The 17813-nt window shown below is 52.8% G+C and overlaps 1 protein-coding gene across 2 annotated transcripts in view; it reads right to left on the bottom strand.

Moving 5' to 3' along the window:
* PACS1 (phosphofurin acidic cluster sorting protein 1) overlaps positions 1–17813 on the bottom strand; it is a 145086-nt gene that overhangs the window by 15914 nt on the left and 111359 nt on the right. For both annotated transcript variants that reach the window (XM_043452666.1, XM_043452667.1), the window contains exons 3-10: positions 11136–11225; positions 10065–10190; positions 7691–7835; positions 7380–7471; positions 7199–7279; positions 4426–4485; positions 3497–3657; positions 3055–3148 (exon numbers count right to left, since the gene is read on the bottom strand). In XM_043452666.1, coding sequence (XP_043308601.1) covers positions 3055–3148; positions 3497–3657; positions 4426–4485; positions 7199–7279; positions 7380–7471; positions 7691–7835; positions 10065–10190; positions 11136–11225 — 849 coding nt within the window. The remainder of the gene's footprint in view (positions 1–3054; positions 3149–3496; positions 3658–4425; positions 4486–7198; positions 7280–7379; positions 7472–7690; positions 7836–10064; positions 10191–11135; positions 11226–17813) is intronic.

The following is a 17813-nucleotide window of genomic DNA, read 5'->3' as shown; positions in this document are numbered from 1 at the left end:
CCTGACTTTCCAAGTTCCTCTTCCTGCTCCTATAAATACCTTAGGCTTCTCTCGCCCCAGCAGCGCAGCCGCTGTGCTGTCTGTGTGGCACCGAGACAGCTGCAGCAGCCTGAGGCGTGGTGCCTGCTGGCTGTGGCTCAGGTGCCCCACTCCTGTGTGTGTGGGGGGCCAGGGTGAGGTGGTACTTCAGGCTCCTGCTTTTACCAACTACTGGTCTCCAGCACCATTCATCACAGTGCGTGGAATTTGCGAATTTTAGCAGCAGGCATTCCTGGTGGAACGTCTCCATCTCTTGGCTGCCCCAGCTGAAGCGCTGTCAGGGCCTATTGTCATCAGCTTCAAGGACCAAATCATGTGCTCAAGTCTTGGGAAAACTCACAACTGTAATAAATTGTATTGGCAGAAATCCCTTCTGGTTCTAGTGATCAACTGAATTCTCTGAAATTTGGGGAAAAAAACGGAAGGTTAAGAAAAAAGAAACAAATAACAAGGCTGCGAAATCAGGGAGAGAGGACGAAAGCGGGGCGGCACGTGCTCGCCTGCCTACGGTGCACCGGCCCCGTATGTTTCCCCTCGTACGTCTCGAAGTTCGCTGTGTGAAGAGCACAGCCTCGCTCTGCAGTTCCCAAAGTGCCTTTCATGCGAAAGGATTCCAAAGTTCCACACCCACATCAAGACATATGGGGCTCTTCAAAATAGAAATATCACAGAGAACCAGCAAAGTCTGAAATTTGGCCAAAAGAATCAGAATTTGAAGGACTCACTAAAAAGACAACTGGAGTCTATCAATTTCAGGAGTCCGGAACTGGAATGGCTCTCGGGGCCCAGAGTAACAGTGGAAAAGCCGCTTTCAGTACTGCTGCTCCCCCTGCTGTGAACCAGTCCAACCACCAATCAAGCGCCACCCTGGAGGTCTTAGCTTCCTTCTCCCACTGGATCTTCACTCTGCCTTGCAAGGCAAGTCCTTTTTACATGCAACTTGTGGATGAGGACACGAAGCCTTGGTAACTGCCCAGAACAGTCAGTGGAGTGATGGAGTCAAAATTAAGACTCAGAAGACTGACTCCAGAGTTTGTGCTCTCAGCCCAACTCTGCCCCACAGCGATGTTCTGCCTGAAGAGGGGTCCTTAGGCCATCACACTGCCAGGACTGAGACTCCATTGACTTCTGATTCTAACTGGGCTCCTGTGCTGACACCTTTTGTTCAATTGCTCAGTCATGTCTGGCTCTTTGCGACCCCATGGACTGCAGCTTGCCAAGCCTCCCTGTCCTTCACCATTTCCCGGAGTTTGCTCAAACCCACGTCCACTGACTTGGTGATGCCATCCAACCATCTCATCCTGTTGTCCCCTTCTTCTCCTGCCTTCAATCTTTCCTAGCAGCTTCACTTTACAAATATGGCACCTGAGGCCCAGAACATCAATTGATTTTTCTCTTTAAATTTTGTAAGTAATGCAACTGAGACTAAAAGCAGAGTCTACAAATTGCATCAACTCAGAGACAGCTTCATTAAGATAGTTCCTCTTACTGGTTGACTGACAATGATCCCTAACATTTCTTGGGTGTTTGCATATGTTAGGCACCAGGCTTAGCGCTCTGGGGTGCTATCTCAGCTCATAATTTGCTTGCATTGTGTCACAGGAGGGCCCTTGTTCTGCATTCCTAGAATGCCTGGAGTCAGTTTGCCCCTGGCCAGGCCCCAGGTTTCTCTCTGGAAGAGTCCACCCCTTTTATTTACACTTGCACCCCTTTTATTTACAGCCCCTTTTATTTACACTTGCAGTGGCCTCTGGGCCCGAAGTCAGCGATCCGTCCACGTGGACAGTGAGGACTCAGCAGGGCCACTCAGTAGCCCCTCCAGAAAGAGCAGCTACAAGGACATCCTGAATAGAAGCAGTGTGAGGCCTCCTCCGCCCCAGATCACAGGAACCTGGGCTGGAAAGGCAGAGACTCTGCAAGTGTCAGGCCTGAGGTTTCTCCGCAGAGGGATTCTCGGGGGGCCTGCCGGGTCCACCCCCCGTTTGCTGGCTAAGGCCACGTGGTGCCGCTGTTCCAGGGCCTGACCGCACGTGCTGCGCCTTCAGCGGGAGGAGGGATAAGGCGGACGACAGCGCCACCTGGTGGCAGCAGGCAGTCAGGCCGTCTCTGAGCCGATGGTTCGCAGACGCCCGGGAATGGACGGGGGTGGGGGCGAATGGAGGGCCTCACCCGCTTCAGGACGTTTCCTCACAGGCTCATACCTATTTGCTGAGTGAGTTTTGTATTTTCTTTGTTAAAGCAGCAAGAGCAAGAGGACTTAAAGGATTCCATTTCTTTGATCTACAGAGAAGACACTGGGCTTTCAGCTGCGAACCAAAGACCCCACTAAAATCGGCCTGTCCCTTCCGTGGGCTGTAAACGGGGGCAAGGAAAGCTTCCAAGGGCCTGAGGCGGGCGCAGCATCAAGACAGGCTCCTGCTCTGCTCCACGGCTGGGGAGGCCTTCCCAGGGAGGGACAGGGCGTGGTCTGGGGTGAGGCTGGGCTCTGGGGGGCTCCGGCTCCCTCTGGCTCACCAGGCCAAATGGACACCTGCCCACTGAATTCTCCATTCTGGGAGGGCACTGCCCCCTTCCTCAGCAAAGCCCATGTAATTTCTCCTGAACAGACCCTGGGGGCTTCCTGCCCCATCCCTTCCCCACCTGGAAGCAGAGTCGCTACCCCTGGCCGGATGCCACACTCCCAGCTACCGCGTGATGGGTGCTGAGGGGAGGTGTCGAGGCACCGCGTGCTCTGGAGGGAAGGCTCCAGGTCACGGCGGGAAGAGACGAAAAAGGATACCCGCCCAGCCACAGCAGTGCCCTCAGAGCACTAAGTGCCGGGCAGGACTGAGATGACAACCGAGGCTGAAACACGATGAGACCGCTCACGGGTCCCAAATGAGCCGGGAGCAGAGGACCCAGTGTTACCCCAGCTCCCCCAGCCCCGCTCTGCACGCCCCCCACCCTCGCCGTGCAGAAGACCCCGTGTTAGGCCCGCTCCCCGGCCCCGCGCCCACTGCCCTCGGGCATGCTCACAGGGCTGGTGGCGTCTCTGCCGAGGCTGCCCTTGCTGTTGAGGCTGCCGATCTCCGTCTGGGAGCTGGATTGTGACATCCCCTCAAAGAAGGGCCTGTGGGCGGCAAAGAAGCACAGTCAGGGTCAGTCAGGGGCCGCCAGGCCCCAGAATAGCAGCTTGTGGTCAGCCGGGGAGAGCCGGTGTTCTAGAAAGATTAAAAACCCGGGCTTCAAGGATGTCGGGAGGAAGAGACACTGCAGAGGCTGACAAGGTGGGGGGGGGGGGCCTGGACTGAAGGACTTGAGAAAGTTCTATTGTGGCTTCTGTCAGTTAAATGACGACCTTTATCTAGAGGGCTGGAGGTTCATCAGGGGTGAGGAGCCAAGATTCCCGGTCATGGGGGGTGGGGAAAAGGGTCTAGGAGACGGTGTGGCCTCAGGAGACAGGGGCTGCGGGCCTCACTTGAGCTTGGGCTTTGGCGTGCTGAGGATGCTCTCTGTCTCCTCCATCTCGGGGCCACTGTCGCTGGGGTTGTACATCTCCAGGCTGTCGTACAGCTCGTCCAAGTCTTCTTCCACTTCTCGAATCTGCTCCCGGGACACATGTTCCAGCCCAAAGCCCACCTGCGGAGGAAGACAAAACCTTTGAGTGGGGGGCTACCCCTGTTCACAGCATGCAGACGGGCAACTTCTTCCCACTGGCCACCCTGCCCAGCCCCCTCGGGGGACCTGCCATAGCTTCACCCTCCTCCCTTCTGTGATCTGATCCTGAGAGCAGGGACATGGTGAAGCCGGGGTCCCCCCTCAGTGCCTCCCTGGCGCTCCCCACCAGGACCCAGCGTCAGGAAGAAGAGAGGGAGCGAGACCATACTCTTCCCGAGGAATAGGCTGGAGAAAGCGCGGAAGCCTGGGACCCTGGCAGGCTCACGCTGCCCTCCCCTCGAGTCCACAGGGGACAAGTCTCCAGTCTTGGTCCACTAAGGAGAGAGCCTGTGAGGGCCGGCTCTGGTCTGCGAGAGCCCGGGGGTGGGGTGGGGGGATATGCTTCCCTAGTGGCCAGTTCCTGACGCCATGGAGGAGGCGCCCACCTCGGGTTGCTCCTCACGATGTTCCCCTCGGGGCAGGAGGGAACACTGAACAACAGCCGGACACCCCACACCAGAGGCCTGGAATTAACCAACAGCAGGCGCCCCGTGCTCAAGACGGCCAAACCTCGGGCGCTGCCTGCCAATCTCTCCTCTTTCCAAGTAGCGTGAGGCTCTCCTCTATCTACTGCCTCACGTGGGGGGCCTGGAATCTCGACTCCCAGCGGCAGCACCGACTGCGCCCCGGGAACCAGGGCGACACTCCAGAATTCCACTCACCGTCCGGCTCGGGAGTAAGGGCTCGTACCTCGTCTGAAACTTTAAACCGCTTCAGGAGGGCCACAAACTTCTGCTTGATGTTAGGTTGCTGCAGGGACAAAGACACAGAGGTTCTCAGCCAGCAGCCCCGTGTGGAAGGCGATCACTCGTCGGAAGGCTGACCGAGGGCCCGCTTTTGTAAAGAGCTGGGGGAGGACAGTGGTGGGGACAGTCTCTACCCCGGGACCCCACCCCAGTAACTCCCCACCGTCACCTCCTGCTCATCCCTTTCTCTAGTCTTTCAGAAACACGGTGCTGATGGGTGAGCGCCAGCAGTATACACACAGGCTCCTCAAACTCGACGTTTTTCCATGCATCCCCTCTCTTGGTCCCCCAGTCACCAAGTCTGAACCTGGAGTCTCTCCCCGCACCTCACCTCCCGGCCCAGGGCCGCTGAGTCCTACCCACTTGTCCACCTGGAACAACAATGCCTCTGTCCAGCCTCCCTGGGGCCACCGACCGCCCTCTGCCAGCCCCCTCCACCCCACCTCCAGTCTCCTTCCCTCCAGAGTCCACGTGACTGCTCCACAGGCAGATCCCACCAGTCATTCCGCAGGTGATGGCCTTCGAGGGCCCCGGAGCCTCTCGGCATCACTGTGTGTCCACGCAGGGCTGTGCTGCCTGTCCCCGGCCTCGCCCGCCATTAACCGCTCACACCCCGCTTAGGTGGGAACTCACTGCTTAAGACTCTGCAGAGCTCTGTGTGTGGTGACCCCTGCTGGGCCTTTTATACGGTAGCTTCTGCCTTGACTAAACTTCGGCCCCAAATCCATGTGGTGAAGGTCTGCTGACTCTCAGAAAACCCGGCATCTCTCAGCATCTCGCCCGTGAAGTTGTCCAGTTCAGAGTCATTCACTTCCCCCCTACTGCCGTCGCGGCCCTGACAGTACGCATCTGCCGCCTGCCCTGCACCGTCACAGCCACTCGTGTGAAATGTTTGTGTCAGTGGACACTGTGAGCTCCCTGACGCCACAGACCAGGCCTTCCTCGACTCTCTGTGTCCAACCCCAGCTACGGTGACGAGTCTGTGGCCACCAGCACCTCCTGACTGGACGGCAGACTCACCAGCTGGGGATGGAGGAGACTAACTTGTGAGGGAGACTGAGCTGGGCCTTCGGGAAACGGCGGGGCTGCCCTCAGTAGCAGGGCGCCCCAAGCAGAGGAAGACTGGGAGCCCCAGTGACTGTTCAGTCAGCGCGCCTAAAACAAGTGCTCTCGGTGGAGAGAGGACGAGTGTGTACAGGAGACAGGAATCAAAGAACAGTTACTCTGAAACTCTGACTGGAAAGCCCTGCACTTAACAACAACAAAAACACCCTCGGGGGTGGCTACCAAAGGAGTGCGGAGCACTGGTCCTGTAGCCGGTGAGGCTGGACAGACAGGGAGAGGCGGGTATAAAGCTCCAGGGGGCACCCAAGGGAAGAAAATGGGACCTCTGTGGCTATAGTGCAGGAAAAAAAAATTAGCAGGAGTCACAAAAGAGAGCCAGCCTGCCTCACCCATCCATCATCAGAGCACAAGCGGGGCTAGAGGCTGGGACGGGCCTCACTTGGCATAGGAGCCTAATCAAGGGTGAGAAGCCTGAGGACAGTGAAATGATTCAAACACGTTCTAGACATCGCTTAGTGGGGGAATCAAGGCCTTGGTCTTAGGGATTTACATGGAAGCCCAGGGACACCCCAGGACGCCTGGAGAAAGGACAGCATGTTTCACAGTGGACCAGGCTCAACCAGGCTCAGACACACATGCTGGGAAGGTCTGGCCTCTGCTTATTTCACTCCTGAAGGTGATGGGAATCTCCGCTTTCAGGGTCCCCAGGCTGGATCTGCCCAGAGAGGATCAGGATGCCTCTGGGGACTGATGAAACCAGGAATTTCTCTTCCAAAAAGCTCCTGACACTTGTGACTCTCCTACACTTTGGCACTGGAACCCCAGAATAGGTCAGAGTTAACCTAGAAATTCAGGTATTAGACATCAGAAGGTGCAAGAGATGCAGGTTCAATCCCTGGGTCAGGAAGATCCCCTGGAGGAGGGCATGGCAACCCACTCCAGTATTGCTGCCTGGAGAATCCTATGGACAGAGGAGCCTGGTGGGCTACATACAGTCCGTGAGGTCACAGAGTCGGACATGACTGAGTGACTGAGCATGCTGGCATCTCAGTCCAGGACTCTAATTTCACCAAAAGCAGTGGCTCCTTAGGAAATCTTACACAGGAGACAGTTCCATGGGCATTTGGTCTCTAATGTCATGGATCCATTAAGGCAGGCATTGTATCAAGCCCACAGTTCCAGGCACTAGCCTATTATTTCTGGGTAAGTTCAACAAACGATTTGAAGTGGAGACTCTCCTAGAGAGGACTGGACTTCTCTATGCAGTGTACAGTACGAAATCCAGAGTAATCACCCGGAAAGGGGAGGCAGGGTATCTGAGGAAGGGGGTATCTGCTCCCTGAGGAAGCATCTGTTCCAAAGCCTACAACAAGGTTTCTCAACTTTCTTCTATCCTAAGAGAGCCCGAAGAATGTGACATGCTGCCATCAGGAATGCCGGTTCTCTCCACAGTGATTCTTAATCAGCTGGTGGTGGAGGAGGTGGAGGTGAACATGGTACCAAGGGGTGTATCAGAGCCTCGAGGGGACGGCCCTGTGTGGATGTTATTGATAAAAAAAAAGCTCCCAGGAAGTCTGAAAACACCACTCCCATCCTACCCACCCCCGACTGGAAATCTCGGTGGAAACCTTCCCCGGACCTTGGCGGCTCACCCTTGTGATGGCGGACGTGGAGGTGAGTTTCCTCCGGGTCTTCTTTACTTTCCGCAGATCCTCGTCCTCGTAGAACAGGTCCTAAGCGGGCAGGGGATGGAATGAGGTTGGGGAGCCCCAACCCCACGAGGGTCTGGAGGGGCTTCCCGGCCTCGGTGTGTGAGGGGCTGTGGGAAGTTACCTGGCCGTGCAGCGGGTCATCACTGCCTTCCTGTTCCGATGAGAAACTCTCCTCCTCTTCCTCAGAGTAATTGTCAACATCAGGAGAGCGGTCTGAAAACAGACACCTTAGTAAGAGAACCTCGCGAGGGGGAGATGTGGCCTGGTGGGGGCTCTGGCCGGCTGGAGTCCCGCTATCCTCAGGTAGAGACTAGGCTGAGGAAGAGGAGAGGGCCCCGGCCCCTTTATTTTCAGGGACCCCTAAGCTCCTCTTTCCCAGGATGGAGACCAGGGGTGGGGGTGGGCAGGGCTTCCCGACACCATGCATCTCACCAGACAGCTTGGATTTGATCCCCTCGTGGTCAATGGGCTGGCTGGACAGGGAGTAGATCTTTATTTCTGCCACGGGCACGGAGACGTCCTTCACGTTGCTGTGCAGGCCCAGCACCAGGGCGCCTTCGTTCGGGTGCTGCATCACCTAGGAGCACGGGCGGCCACGACACGCCTCACACAGAGCCCCGCAGGGCGGCCCGTTTCCACAGACCCCAGCGGACGCGCGAGCCGCCGGGAGCGGCGTGCTGCCAACACATTTTCTTCCTCACGCTCCCCCGCCTGCTCTTCTACTGCCTTCCGTCTCACTTTGCCTTTTTTTTTGGCTGTGCAATTCAGCTTGTGGGATCTCAGTTCCCCAACCAGGGACTGAACCCCTCGGCAACTGAACTGGCCCTCAGCAGTGAAGGCGCAGAGTCCTAACCACTGGACTGCCAGGGATTCCCTCGTTTCACTTTATTTATTTTTACAATACTTCTTTATCTGTTTGGCTGTGCTGGGTCTTAGATGCGGCACGTGGGATCTCTCATCAGGGAGCCTGGGCTCAGGAGTTGCGGTATGAGGGCTTCGCTGCCACATGTGGGATCTTAAGTTTCCTGATCAGGGATCAAACCCGTGTCTCCTGCATTGAAAGGCAGATTCTTAACCACTGGACCACCACGGAAGTCTCCGTAGTCTCATTTAAAAACTGTCTCCAGAAGTGCCAGTAACGGTTCTGGTCACGTGCTCAGAGATAAAAGTCGAGGCCTGAGGTAGAAAATGACTGCTCCTCTCTAGGACTGCAGTTTAGTTAAGTCTTTCACAGAGAAACCAGCTCTCAGGCTCAGGGGTGGGGGTGGCGCCTGCAGACCGCAGCCACCTGTCCCTGGCAACGAGGGAAAGGACCTGAGGGCTCGACCCGGCGTCCACAGCCTTCGCTCCCCCAGGCCCTCGCTCTGATGCAAAACACGAAGATGGCGGAAAGATGCGCTGGGGCTACCTCACCTTTTGTAAAAGGTGGTCGCAAAATTTTTTCCTATTTGAAGTATTAAAATACAAAAATACGTTTTAAAATTGATTTGTGGTCCCTTACTTCTTCCCCTTCATCCGGGCTGAGAAGATTTACTGCGCATACAGGAGAGCCTCACAAACAAGCAAACAGACTGAGGAACGTGGAGAGGACAAAGGCTGGAGGAACCCAGAGGAGCTGACTGGAGCTGACTGGAATGTGAGCTCACATCAAAGGATTAATAACTGATTCAGGCAAGAATCATTAACAGAAGCTAAAACTACTGGGTGAAGATACCAGGAAAAAATAGACTGTTACAGGGTCCTCAAACAGCTGCCTATAAAATGTTTTTTTCATCGCTAAGAACAAAATATGTATTAATTAACTTTATATTGGAAGTCCTGGCATACATCATCTTCGATTAGCCGAGCGATAAGACAGCCTCACCAGTAACGGAGCAAGTCGACTCGGAGTGCTGCCTGCATTACTGTTGTGGTAGCTCTGCCAAAAACTCGGAAGCTGAATGTGAGCTTCAGAAAACATCAGACAAACCCGAACGGAGGAACATTCAATAAAGAAACCAGCTTGTCCTCTTAAAAAAATGTCAAGGGCATGAAAGACATGGGGAAAATCCGAGGGACTGCAGGTCGAGCGAGACCAAAGGGACAAGTAAACGCAGCCCGCGCTCCCAGGTGACGCCCCAGGCCTGCGAAGGGCATTCCTGGGCCGTGTCAGCGTCCTGATCTTCACGACGGGCGGTGCGCAGACGTGAGAGCATTCCTAGTTCTAGGAAGTTGACGCAGTGCATACTAATATGTGGGCTTCTCAGGTGGCTCAGTGGTAAAGAATCGCCTGCCAAGGCAGATGTGGGTTCGATCTCTGGGTCAGGAAGGTCCTCTGGAGCAGGGCATGGCCACCCACTCCAGTATTCTTGTCTGGAGAATCCCAGGGACAGAGGAGCCTGGCTGGGCTACAGCCCGTGGGGTCGCAAAGAGTCGGACACCGCTGAGCGACGGAACAGCAACAACATATTAATGTGTAACGGGGCATCATGTCTGCAGCTCACTCTCGATGGCTCAGAAAAGCGAAGAACATGCACACTGTGTTCACAGGCGAGAACTAAAAGGCAGATATGCTAACACTGAAGCGTCTGGGTGAAGGGTAGACGGGAATCCTTCATACTATTATAAGTTTTCTCTGACATTTTTTAAAAAGCTGAAGAGGAAACTTTTTGTGAGCAAGGAAGTATTGGATAAAAAGAGGCATGTCCTCAATTTCCAATAAAAGAGTTAATTTGTAACCCGGAATAAAACAGCCTGGTGGCAGGCTGGGAAGAGCCCCGGCTGGGCTGGGGTCTCTCTCGGGCTCTGAAAGGCCGCGCGCTCTCACCTCCGCCATGTTGATGAGCCCCACGGCCAGGGTCTTATAGCCCAGGATGGTCCGGTTCTTGTAACGCTTTCTCCTCTGCAGCATGATCTGCAGCTTGTTGGCATCTCGCTTCAGGAAATGAGGGTACTGCCAGGCACAAAACAGAGCTGGGCACAGTTAGTCAGAGAGGGGCCCTCCGTGGGGTCTAGTCCTGCTGGAGGATGCACCACCATCCTTTGCTTCCCTGGCTCCCCTCCGTGTGAGGGGGTGATGGGGATCACTGGCTCCCCTCCGTATGAGGGGGTGACGGGGGGTGAGGGGAGCATCTGGTTCCTCCCAGCACCAGGCTTCCACTCTGCAGCTGGAGGCCCACACGTGTTCTGAAACATGGCCTCTTTCCTTGCCAGGTGATCGAGCATTCAACCTGGGCTACTGGGGTTACGAGGAGAGACAGACATACTAGGATGGAAAAGGAGGAGAAGGGATGGGACAGAGGTTGCAATATGGGGGCAAAATGAGACTGAAGGAGCACCCTCTCCTTCGGGGAGCAGGGGCACAGATTACTAAGGAGAGGAGATGGGGAGGACTGCGGTAGGACAGTGGGGCCAACAGCCCAGTCCAAGGAAAGAGGATCTGATGCAAACTAGTCTATAGGATGGAAAAACGACAACGTCCTACTGTATAGCACAGGGAATTATAGTCACTATCCTGTGACAAACCAGAATGGAAAAGAACATGAGAAAGAATATATATGTAATATAGGAAACAAAAAAGAAAAAGGAGAAAGTCTATGTATGTGTGTATAAAATGGAATCACTTTGCTATACAGCACAAATTAACACATTTTAAATCAACTACAATTAGAAAAAGAAGAATGAGACATGGTGTACTTTGCAGCAGCTCATCCAGGTCTCAGCACGCATGGTGCGGCAGCCTCAGAGATAGCTCCAGCCATCCATGCAGGCCACAGAAGCTCTGGGTGACATTAAGCCATTGGGCTGTTCTCGGATCAAACGATCTCCAGATTAGAGCATCGTTCGAGATCAGGGGGCACATGGCATATTAATGACCTAAGACTGAGCAGGTTCTCACCTGAAGGGAGAAGGTTAACTGGAGCTCTGTCTCCACCAGTCCACTGGCTGGAAGGATGATTTCGTTGGAGCGAAGAATCCTTTTTGAACCCTGAAACCAAGACAAAATAGGTCAAAGCTGCATCACCAAAAATCAGACCAAAAGAAATACTATGCTTGCAAACAACACCTAAACTCTATGAAGAATCTTACCAGTTCAGACATTCCGTCTTTGCTGTACTTGATTAAAATCAAGCCACTACCGTAGACATGATTTTACATGTATTACGCTGTTTACAAAGGGTTTTCCCATGAAAATGACTTGTTACTGCATCCGAGTTCTCCTTTCCCACTGCCCCTGAGGGAGAGGCAGAAGGGTGGCACCCCAAGGCGTGGCAGTTCTCCCCGAGGCTCCTTGGCCGCCCTCCTCCCATCCGACCAGCCACACTGTCCTCTCCCTGGGCCTTTTGGCACGCTGCTTTCTCTTCATGGGTCCTCTCTCATGCTTCCGCACACAGCTCATTAACTCACCTTCCCAGTCTCAGCTTTGGTATCATTTTTTTCCCAGGAACTTTTGCTTTAAGTACTGTCTCTGCCAAACCTCACACTGGGTTAAGACACCCTAGTGTTTTTGTTCTTAAAGAAAAATAAAGCTGGGCTAAACTGGTCCTCAAAGTAAAAAGAGACCAGCCAGAGGGTCTGAGGAATGACAGTAAATTTGTAAAAATTACTTAAAAAAATTAAGTTTAATTTAACCCGGTGAAGTGACCAGATCTCCAGCACACAGATGGACAAGTTAGTAAATGTTACACCCATGTAACCCGCATCTGTATCAAGATGTACAAGATCTCATTCACTCCGGGAAAATCCCTTGGACCCACCCCCCAGTCAATCCTGCACCCCTCCTCAGAGGCGAGCGCTGCTTTGACTCCTCTCACCAGAGATCCGTTTTTCCTGCTCTAAAATTCCACATAAATGGAACCACATGGCGTGTACTATTCTGGATGGGCTTCTTCTGCCCAACATTTATAATGTGTTTGAGGTTCATACAGGCTGCTGTGGGTATCATATTCCCTTGGACTGCCGAGTAGAATTCTGTCCCACGAATGTACCACGCGTGGCTCCCACTGTCCTGTTGCTGAATGTTCACACTTGGGGCGTTTCTACTTAGCAATCACAATGGCTAAAGCTGCCATTCTGATTTTTACATGCTTGTTTATTCCTATTCTATTTTTGGTCGCAGCAGGTCTTCGTTGCTGTGTGCGGGTTCTTCCGCTGTGGTGCGCAGGCTCTCCAGTTGTGGTGCTCTGGCTCCAGTCGCAGTGCACGGGGCTTAGCCGCCTGCCACATGCAGGACCTTAGTTCTCCTGCTGGGGTCCGAACCCGCGTCCGGTTGCATTGGCAGGTGGATTCTCAACCACTGGACTAGCAGGGAAGTCCCAAAGCTACCGTTCCTATACAAGTCTGTGTGGAGGTATTTTCTTTTTCTTGGACCCCTAGGAGAGGGATGGCTGGGCCTCAGGGGAGACGCACTTGTAGCTTTATGAGAAACGACTAGACCGATTTCTAAAGCGTTGGTGCCACTTTCCACCTGCAGCTGCAGTGTTCGCATCTCGCGGACCATGGGCGTGGTCTGTCCAGGACACACGGACTCTGCTGCGCATGTGCAGAGGACCACTCCGCCCGCACTTTGCGTCTCCCTGGTGCCCGTAGCACCCTCCCAGCCATTTATCGGTCACTTGTAAATCTGCATTTACGACGAGCCTCATCAAACTTCTTTGTCCACGTTGTTTATCGTGTTACTCTATTGTAAGTTTTTTTAATTTGTACAAGAATTTGCCAGATATATGAATTGTAAATATTTTCTTGCCTATTCATTTTCTTAATAGTATCTTTTGATGCAGTATTTAATTTTTTTTTTCTTTTATGATTAGTGCATTCTGGGTCCTAGCTAAGAAATCTTTTTCTAATTCAAGGTGGTGAAGTTATTCTGCTATACTAGAGTAGGTATTCTGCTGTTGTCCTTTAGAAATGAAAAAATTTTAGTTTTAACTTTTACGTTTCTTACATATCTCTGATTTTTGCTTTTATAAAATGCAGGTTTTATATAATGCAGGAAGAAAAATTTCCTAAATGTAATATTTCACAATGCTTTTATAATTAGAATACCATTATATTATGCCAATTAAAAATAATAACCCGGAGAAGGAAATGGAAACCACTCCAGTATTCTTGCCTGGGAAATCCCATGGACAGAGAAGCCTGGTGGGCTACAATCCATGACTTAGCAACTAAACAACAACAAAAAATAATAAAGTAAATTCTGCTTCATGTGTTAAATAACACTTTTTGTAACCTCTATTATGACCAAGAGTCTTGACAAAGTTTTCTCCTTAATTTATTTAGGTTCTTAGGATTTAAGAAGTCTCTGGACAATGAATCCGAGAAATGCTAAGAATTCAAAATGTGGTTTATATATAGCAGTGGTTTCAACCAGGGCATTTGGCAATGTTTACTGATATTTTTGGTTGTTACCAGTGGGGGGTGTGTGTGTGAGTGTGATGTTTCTAGAGGGGAGAGGCCTGGGCTGCTGCTGACCAGCCTGCAGGGCACAGGACAGCCCCAGGAAACTGCCGAGAAACCCTGCCCCCTCTGCTATTCTAGGTGTGACTGCGGGGCTTGGCGGTGGGAGGGAGTCCTCCCCGATCCCCAGCATCAGCTCCAGAGCACTTTCTCTCCCGCCTCCCCCAGTCCCTCTCTGAGTGGCTGCCACTGCCTCTCTTCTTGGCTGTTGTTGTTCTGTCTTTTTTCAAATTTCTGTTGTTGTTGTTCAGTTGCCCAGTCGTGTCCAACTCTTTGCGACCCCACGGACTGTAGCACGCCAGGTTTCCCTGTTCTTCACCATCTCCCAGAGTGCTCAAACTCATCCATCAAGTCGGTGATGCCATCCAGCCATCTCATCCTCTGTCGTCCCCTTTTCCTCCTGCCTTCAATCTTTCCCAGCATGAGGGTCTTCTCCAGTGAGTCAGGTCTTCACATCAGGTGGCCAAAGTATTGGAGCTTCAGCTTCAGCATCAGTCCTTCCAATGAATATTCAGGACTGATTTCCTTTAAGACTGACTGGTTTGATCTGTGTGGACTCTGGTTTGATCCAAGGGACTCTCAAGAATCTTCTCCAACATCACAGTTCAAAAGCATCAATTCTTCGGTGCTCAGCCTTTTTTATGGTCCAACTCTCACATCCATACATGACTACTGGAAAAACCAGAACTTTGACTATACGGACCTTTGTCAGCAAGGTAATGTCTCTGCTTTTTAATACGCTAAGTTTGTCATAGCTTTTCTTCCAAGGAGCATTTATTTTTGGCTGCACTGAGTCTTTTTTAAAAAAATTAAATTTTGGCTGCGCTGGGTCTTCATTTCTGTGCTTGGGCTTTGTCTCACTGTGATGCGAGGTCTTATTGCAGTGGCTTCTCTTGTTACAGAGCAACGGCTCTAAGGCACCGGGAGTTTTGGCACATGGGCTTAGCTGCCTCCCAGCATGTGGAATGTTCCTAGATCAAACCCACGCCCCCTGTACTGGAAGGCAGATTTGTAACCACTAGACCACCAAGGGAGCCCCCTGCTCATTTCCTGACTTTAGTCCATCACGCACTGTTCCTCTCCCCAGGACTCCTCCCACCCTAACAGTTCATGGTTTTGACACGTGCACTTTCGGACATCCCAGCCTCTAAACCCCGTGGCTCCGTCTCCCAGGGGTCTCGTCCTCATCCTTGTCCGAGTCCTGCACCCACTTGATCACACTCTGGACCTTATCATTACCGATACGGACGACTGAATCTTCTATGTCACATGGCCCAGTCTCTGATCTCCACCTCCCGTTCTTTCCAGCTCATTCTCTCTAGTGTGTCAACAACAATCCTTCGAACCCACCAGGCCTACGACCCGCTGATCCTCCCGCGTTTCACTCCTCCTCATGCCCACTGTGCCCTCTGCTCATTGCTCAGCTGAAATGCCACCGTCTAGACAAGCGGTCCCTGCCCACCCCCGAGGGCCTCTGCCCGCTGCTGTTCTCCACACTCACCAGGCAGATTCCAACGCTGTATAAATCCGGCAGCACAAGCTGAACACGCCTGGAGAGAATCAGATGATCTGCTCTCTGTTCTGACTTGGACTTTATGATCCCAAACATGAAGCCCGGTGATCACACTGCATTTTCCCCAGTTTGGGCACTTGCCCCTTCACTCCATCCTCACGCCCCAAACACCTCCCCACCCCGCCTTCACGCTGAGCTAACAGCCCCGATTCCTACTGTGCCGAGAAAACTGGAGCGATAGGAAAAGAGCCCCCGCCACATGAGCTCCTGGCCACGTCTGTGTGGCCTCGTTCGGTCACACCGGGGGGCTCCCGCCCCACCACCCCACCTCTGCTCACCTGCTCACTGACTCTAAGACGCTCTTCCAGTCATTCTTTCCTCTCCCATACAGTCAAGTTTGCTCTCTCTTCTGGATCATTTCCATTAGCAAACAGGCTACTAATATTTCTCTCATTAAAAAAAAATCCTCTCTTGTCCCCATATGCCCTGCTGGCTACCGCCCCACACCTCACCTTCCTGTTAGAGCAAACTCCTCAAGAGCCATCTATCTTTGCTCTTGAAGACTTCTCTGGTTGTCTCCCGGCCGCACTCCGTCAGCCTTCCTATCTGCGCCATTCCCACCATGGCTGCCATCCTCAGGGTCTCTGAGAACCTCCACGGGGGATGCCTCTTCCTCCACTGATCTGAGTTCTGACAGGGCCCGTCACTCCCCCTCCGGCCCCTCTTCCGTCCCATGGCCTCCCGCACACCGCACTTTCCTGGATTTCCTCTCGCCCTCAGCTGCTCTTTCCTGGCCCCCAGGTCAGGTCCTTCCTTTCCTTCCTGACGTCCCGGTGATGGAGTCCCTCGGCCCCGATCTCTAGACAAGCTCTCTTCTCTGTATCCACTCCCTCCAGTCCTGAGGAGTTCATCCATCTTCTGGTCTCAGATAAGCTGACAACTCTCCAAACTGTCTCTCTCCCAGACCGCTGTTTCCCGAACTCTAAACTCGCACAGTCGACTGTCTATTCAGTATCTCTCCTAGGATGTTTAACAGTCACCACAGACATAACATGATGGGCTGAATTTTGGATCTTTCCCCCTAAACCGTCTTCACCCACAGGCTTCCCCATCTCACTTAATGGCATCTCCACCCTTCCAGTTGCTGAGGCCAAGGCTTCGGTGCGATCCTCATCTCCTGCCAGAATCACTGTCAGAGCTGATCTTCTTGATTCCTCTTTCTCACTGACACTGTTTTCCACACAAAAGCCAGAACAATGCCACCTTCCCTGTTCAAAACCCTCCAAGTCAGGACCCCCTGGTGGTCCAGTGGTTAAGACTCCGCACTTCCAGCGCAGGGGTGCAGGGAGTATGGGCTCGACCCTTGGTTGGGGAACGGGCAAACAAAGGAAACAGTGACACGCTTTATTTTCTTGGTCTCCAAAATCACTGCAGATGGTGACCGCAGCCATGAAATGAGAAGACGCTTGCTCCTTGGAAGAAAAGCTATGACAAACCCAGAGAGTGTATTAAAAAACAGAGACATCACTTTGCCAACAAAGGCCCGTCTAGTCAAAGCTATGATTTTTCCAGTAGTCATGTCTGGATGTGAGAGTTGGACCATAAGGAAGGCTGAGGATCGAAGAAATGATGCTTTCAAACTGTGGTTCTGGAGAAGACTCTTGAGAGTCCCGTGCACTGCAAAGAGATTAAATCAGTCAGTCCTAAAGAAAATCAGTCCTAAATATTCATTTAGGGGCCTGATGCTGAAGCTGAAGCTCCAATACTCTGGCCACCTGACGTGAAGAGCTGACTCACTGGAAAAGACCCTGATGCTGAGAAAAAGATTGATGGCAGGAAGAGAAGAGGATGACAGAGGATGAGATGGTTGGATGGCATCACCAACTCAACAGACATGAGCTTCAGCAAGTGCCAGGAGATGGTGAAGACAGGGAAGCCTGGCGTGCTGCAGTCCGTGGGGCTGCAAAGAGTTAGACACGACTGAGTGACTGAACAACAAATGCTATGGAGCAGCCACAAAATAAAGAGAAAAACCAAACCCTCCAGTTCACACAGAATAAAAGCCAGAGACCTTCCCATCGCGGCGTACACCCCATCCCCCACCTCTGTCCTCTCCCCTCCTCTTCCTCTCACCCCCCTCCAGCCTCAGCGGCCCCTCCTCCTTCCTCTCCATCCTGCCAGCACCCCCCTGCTCAGGGCCTTGCCCTGGCTCTCCCTCCGCCTGCAGTGCTCTTCCTCTAGGTATCTGCACAGCTTCCTCCCTCACCGTCTTCAAAGTCCCTGCATGAAAGCCATCTTCTCAGTGAGGCCACCTGTGAGCACCACGTATGACTGGTAACTTCCTCCACCCCTGGGCATGCTCCATCCTCCTGACTGCATTTTATTTCTTTGTGCCCCCACCCCCACCGGGACATATCATCACCTTCCAACAGCAGCGGCCCTCATTATCTGAACTCTCACTATGTAAATGTGTGCCGTAAATACCCTGAAACGTTTCCATCCCAAATGCATCATCTGAGCCGCAAACTTGTGAACGTGAACCTGTATGCGCGGGTAACAGGACGTAGATGCAGAGCAGCTTACAAGGTCACAGCCAGCTCGGGC

This window comes from Cervus canadensis, chromosome 29 (assembly GCF_019320065.1).
Source record: "Cervus canadensis isolate Bull #8, Minnesota chromosome 29, ASM1932006v1, whole genome shotgun sequence".
NCBI lineage: Eukaryota > Metazoa > Chordata > Mammalia > Artiodactyla > Cervidae > Cervus > Cervus canadensis.
This window is presented reverse-complemented; position numbering and strand designations above follow the sequence as displayed.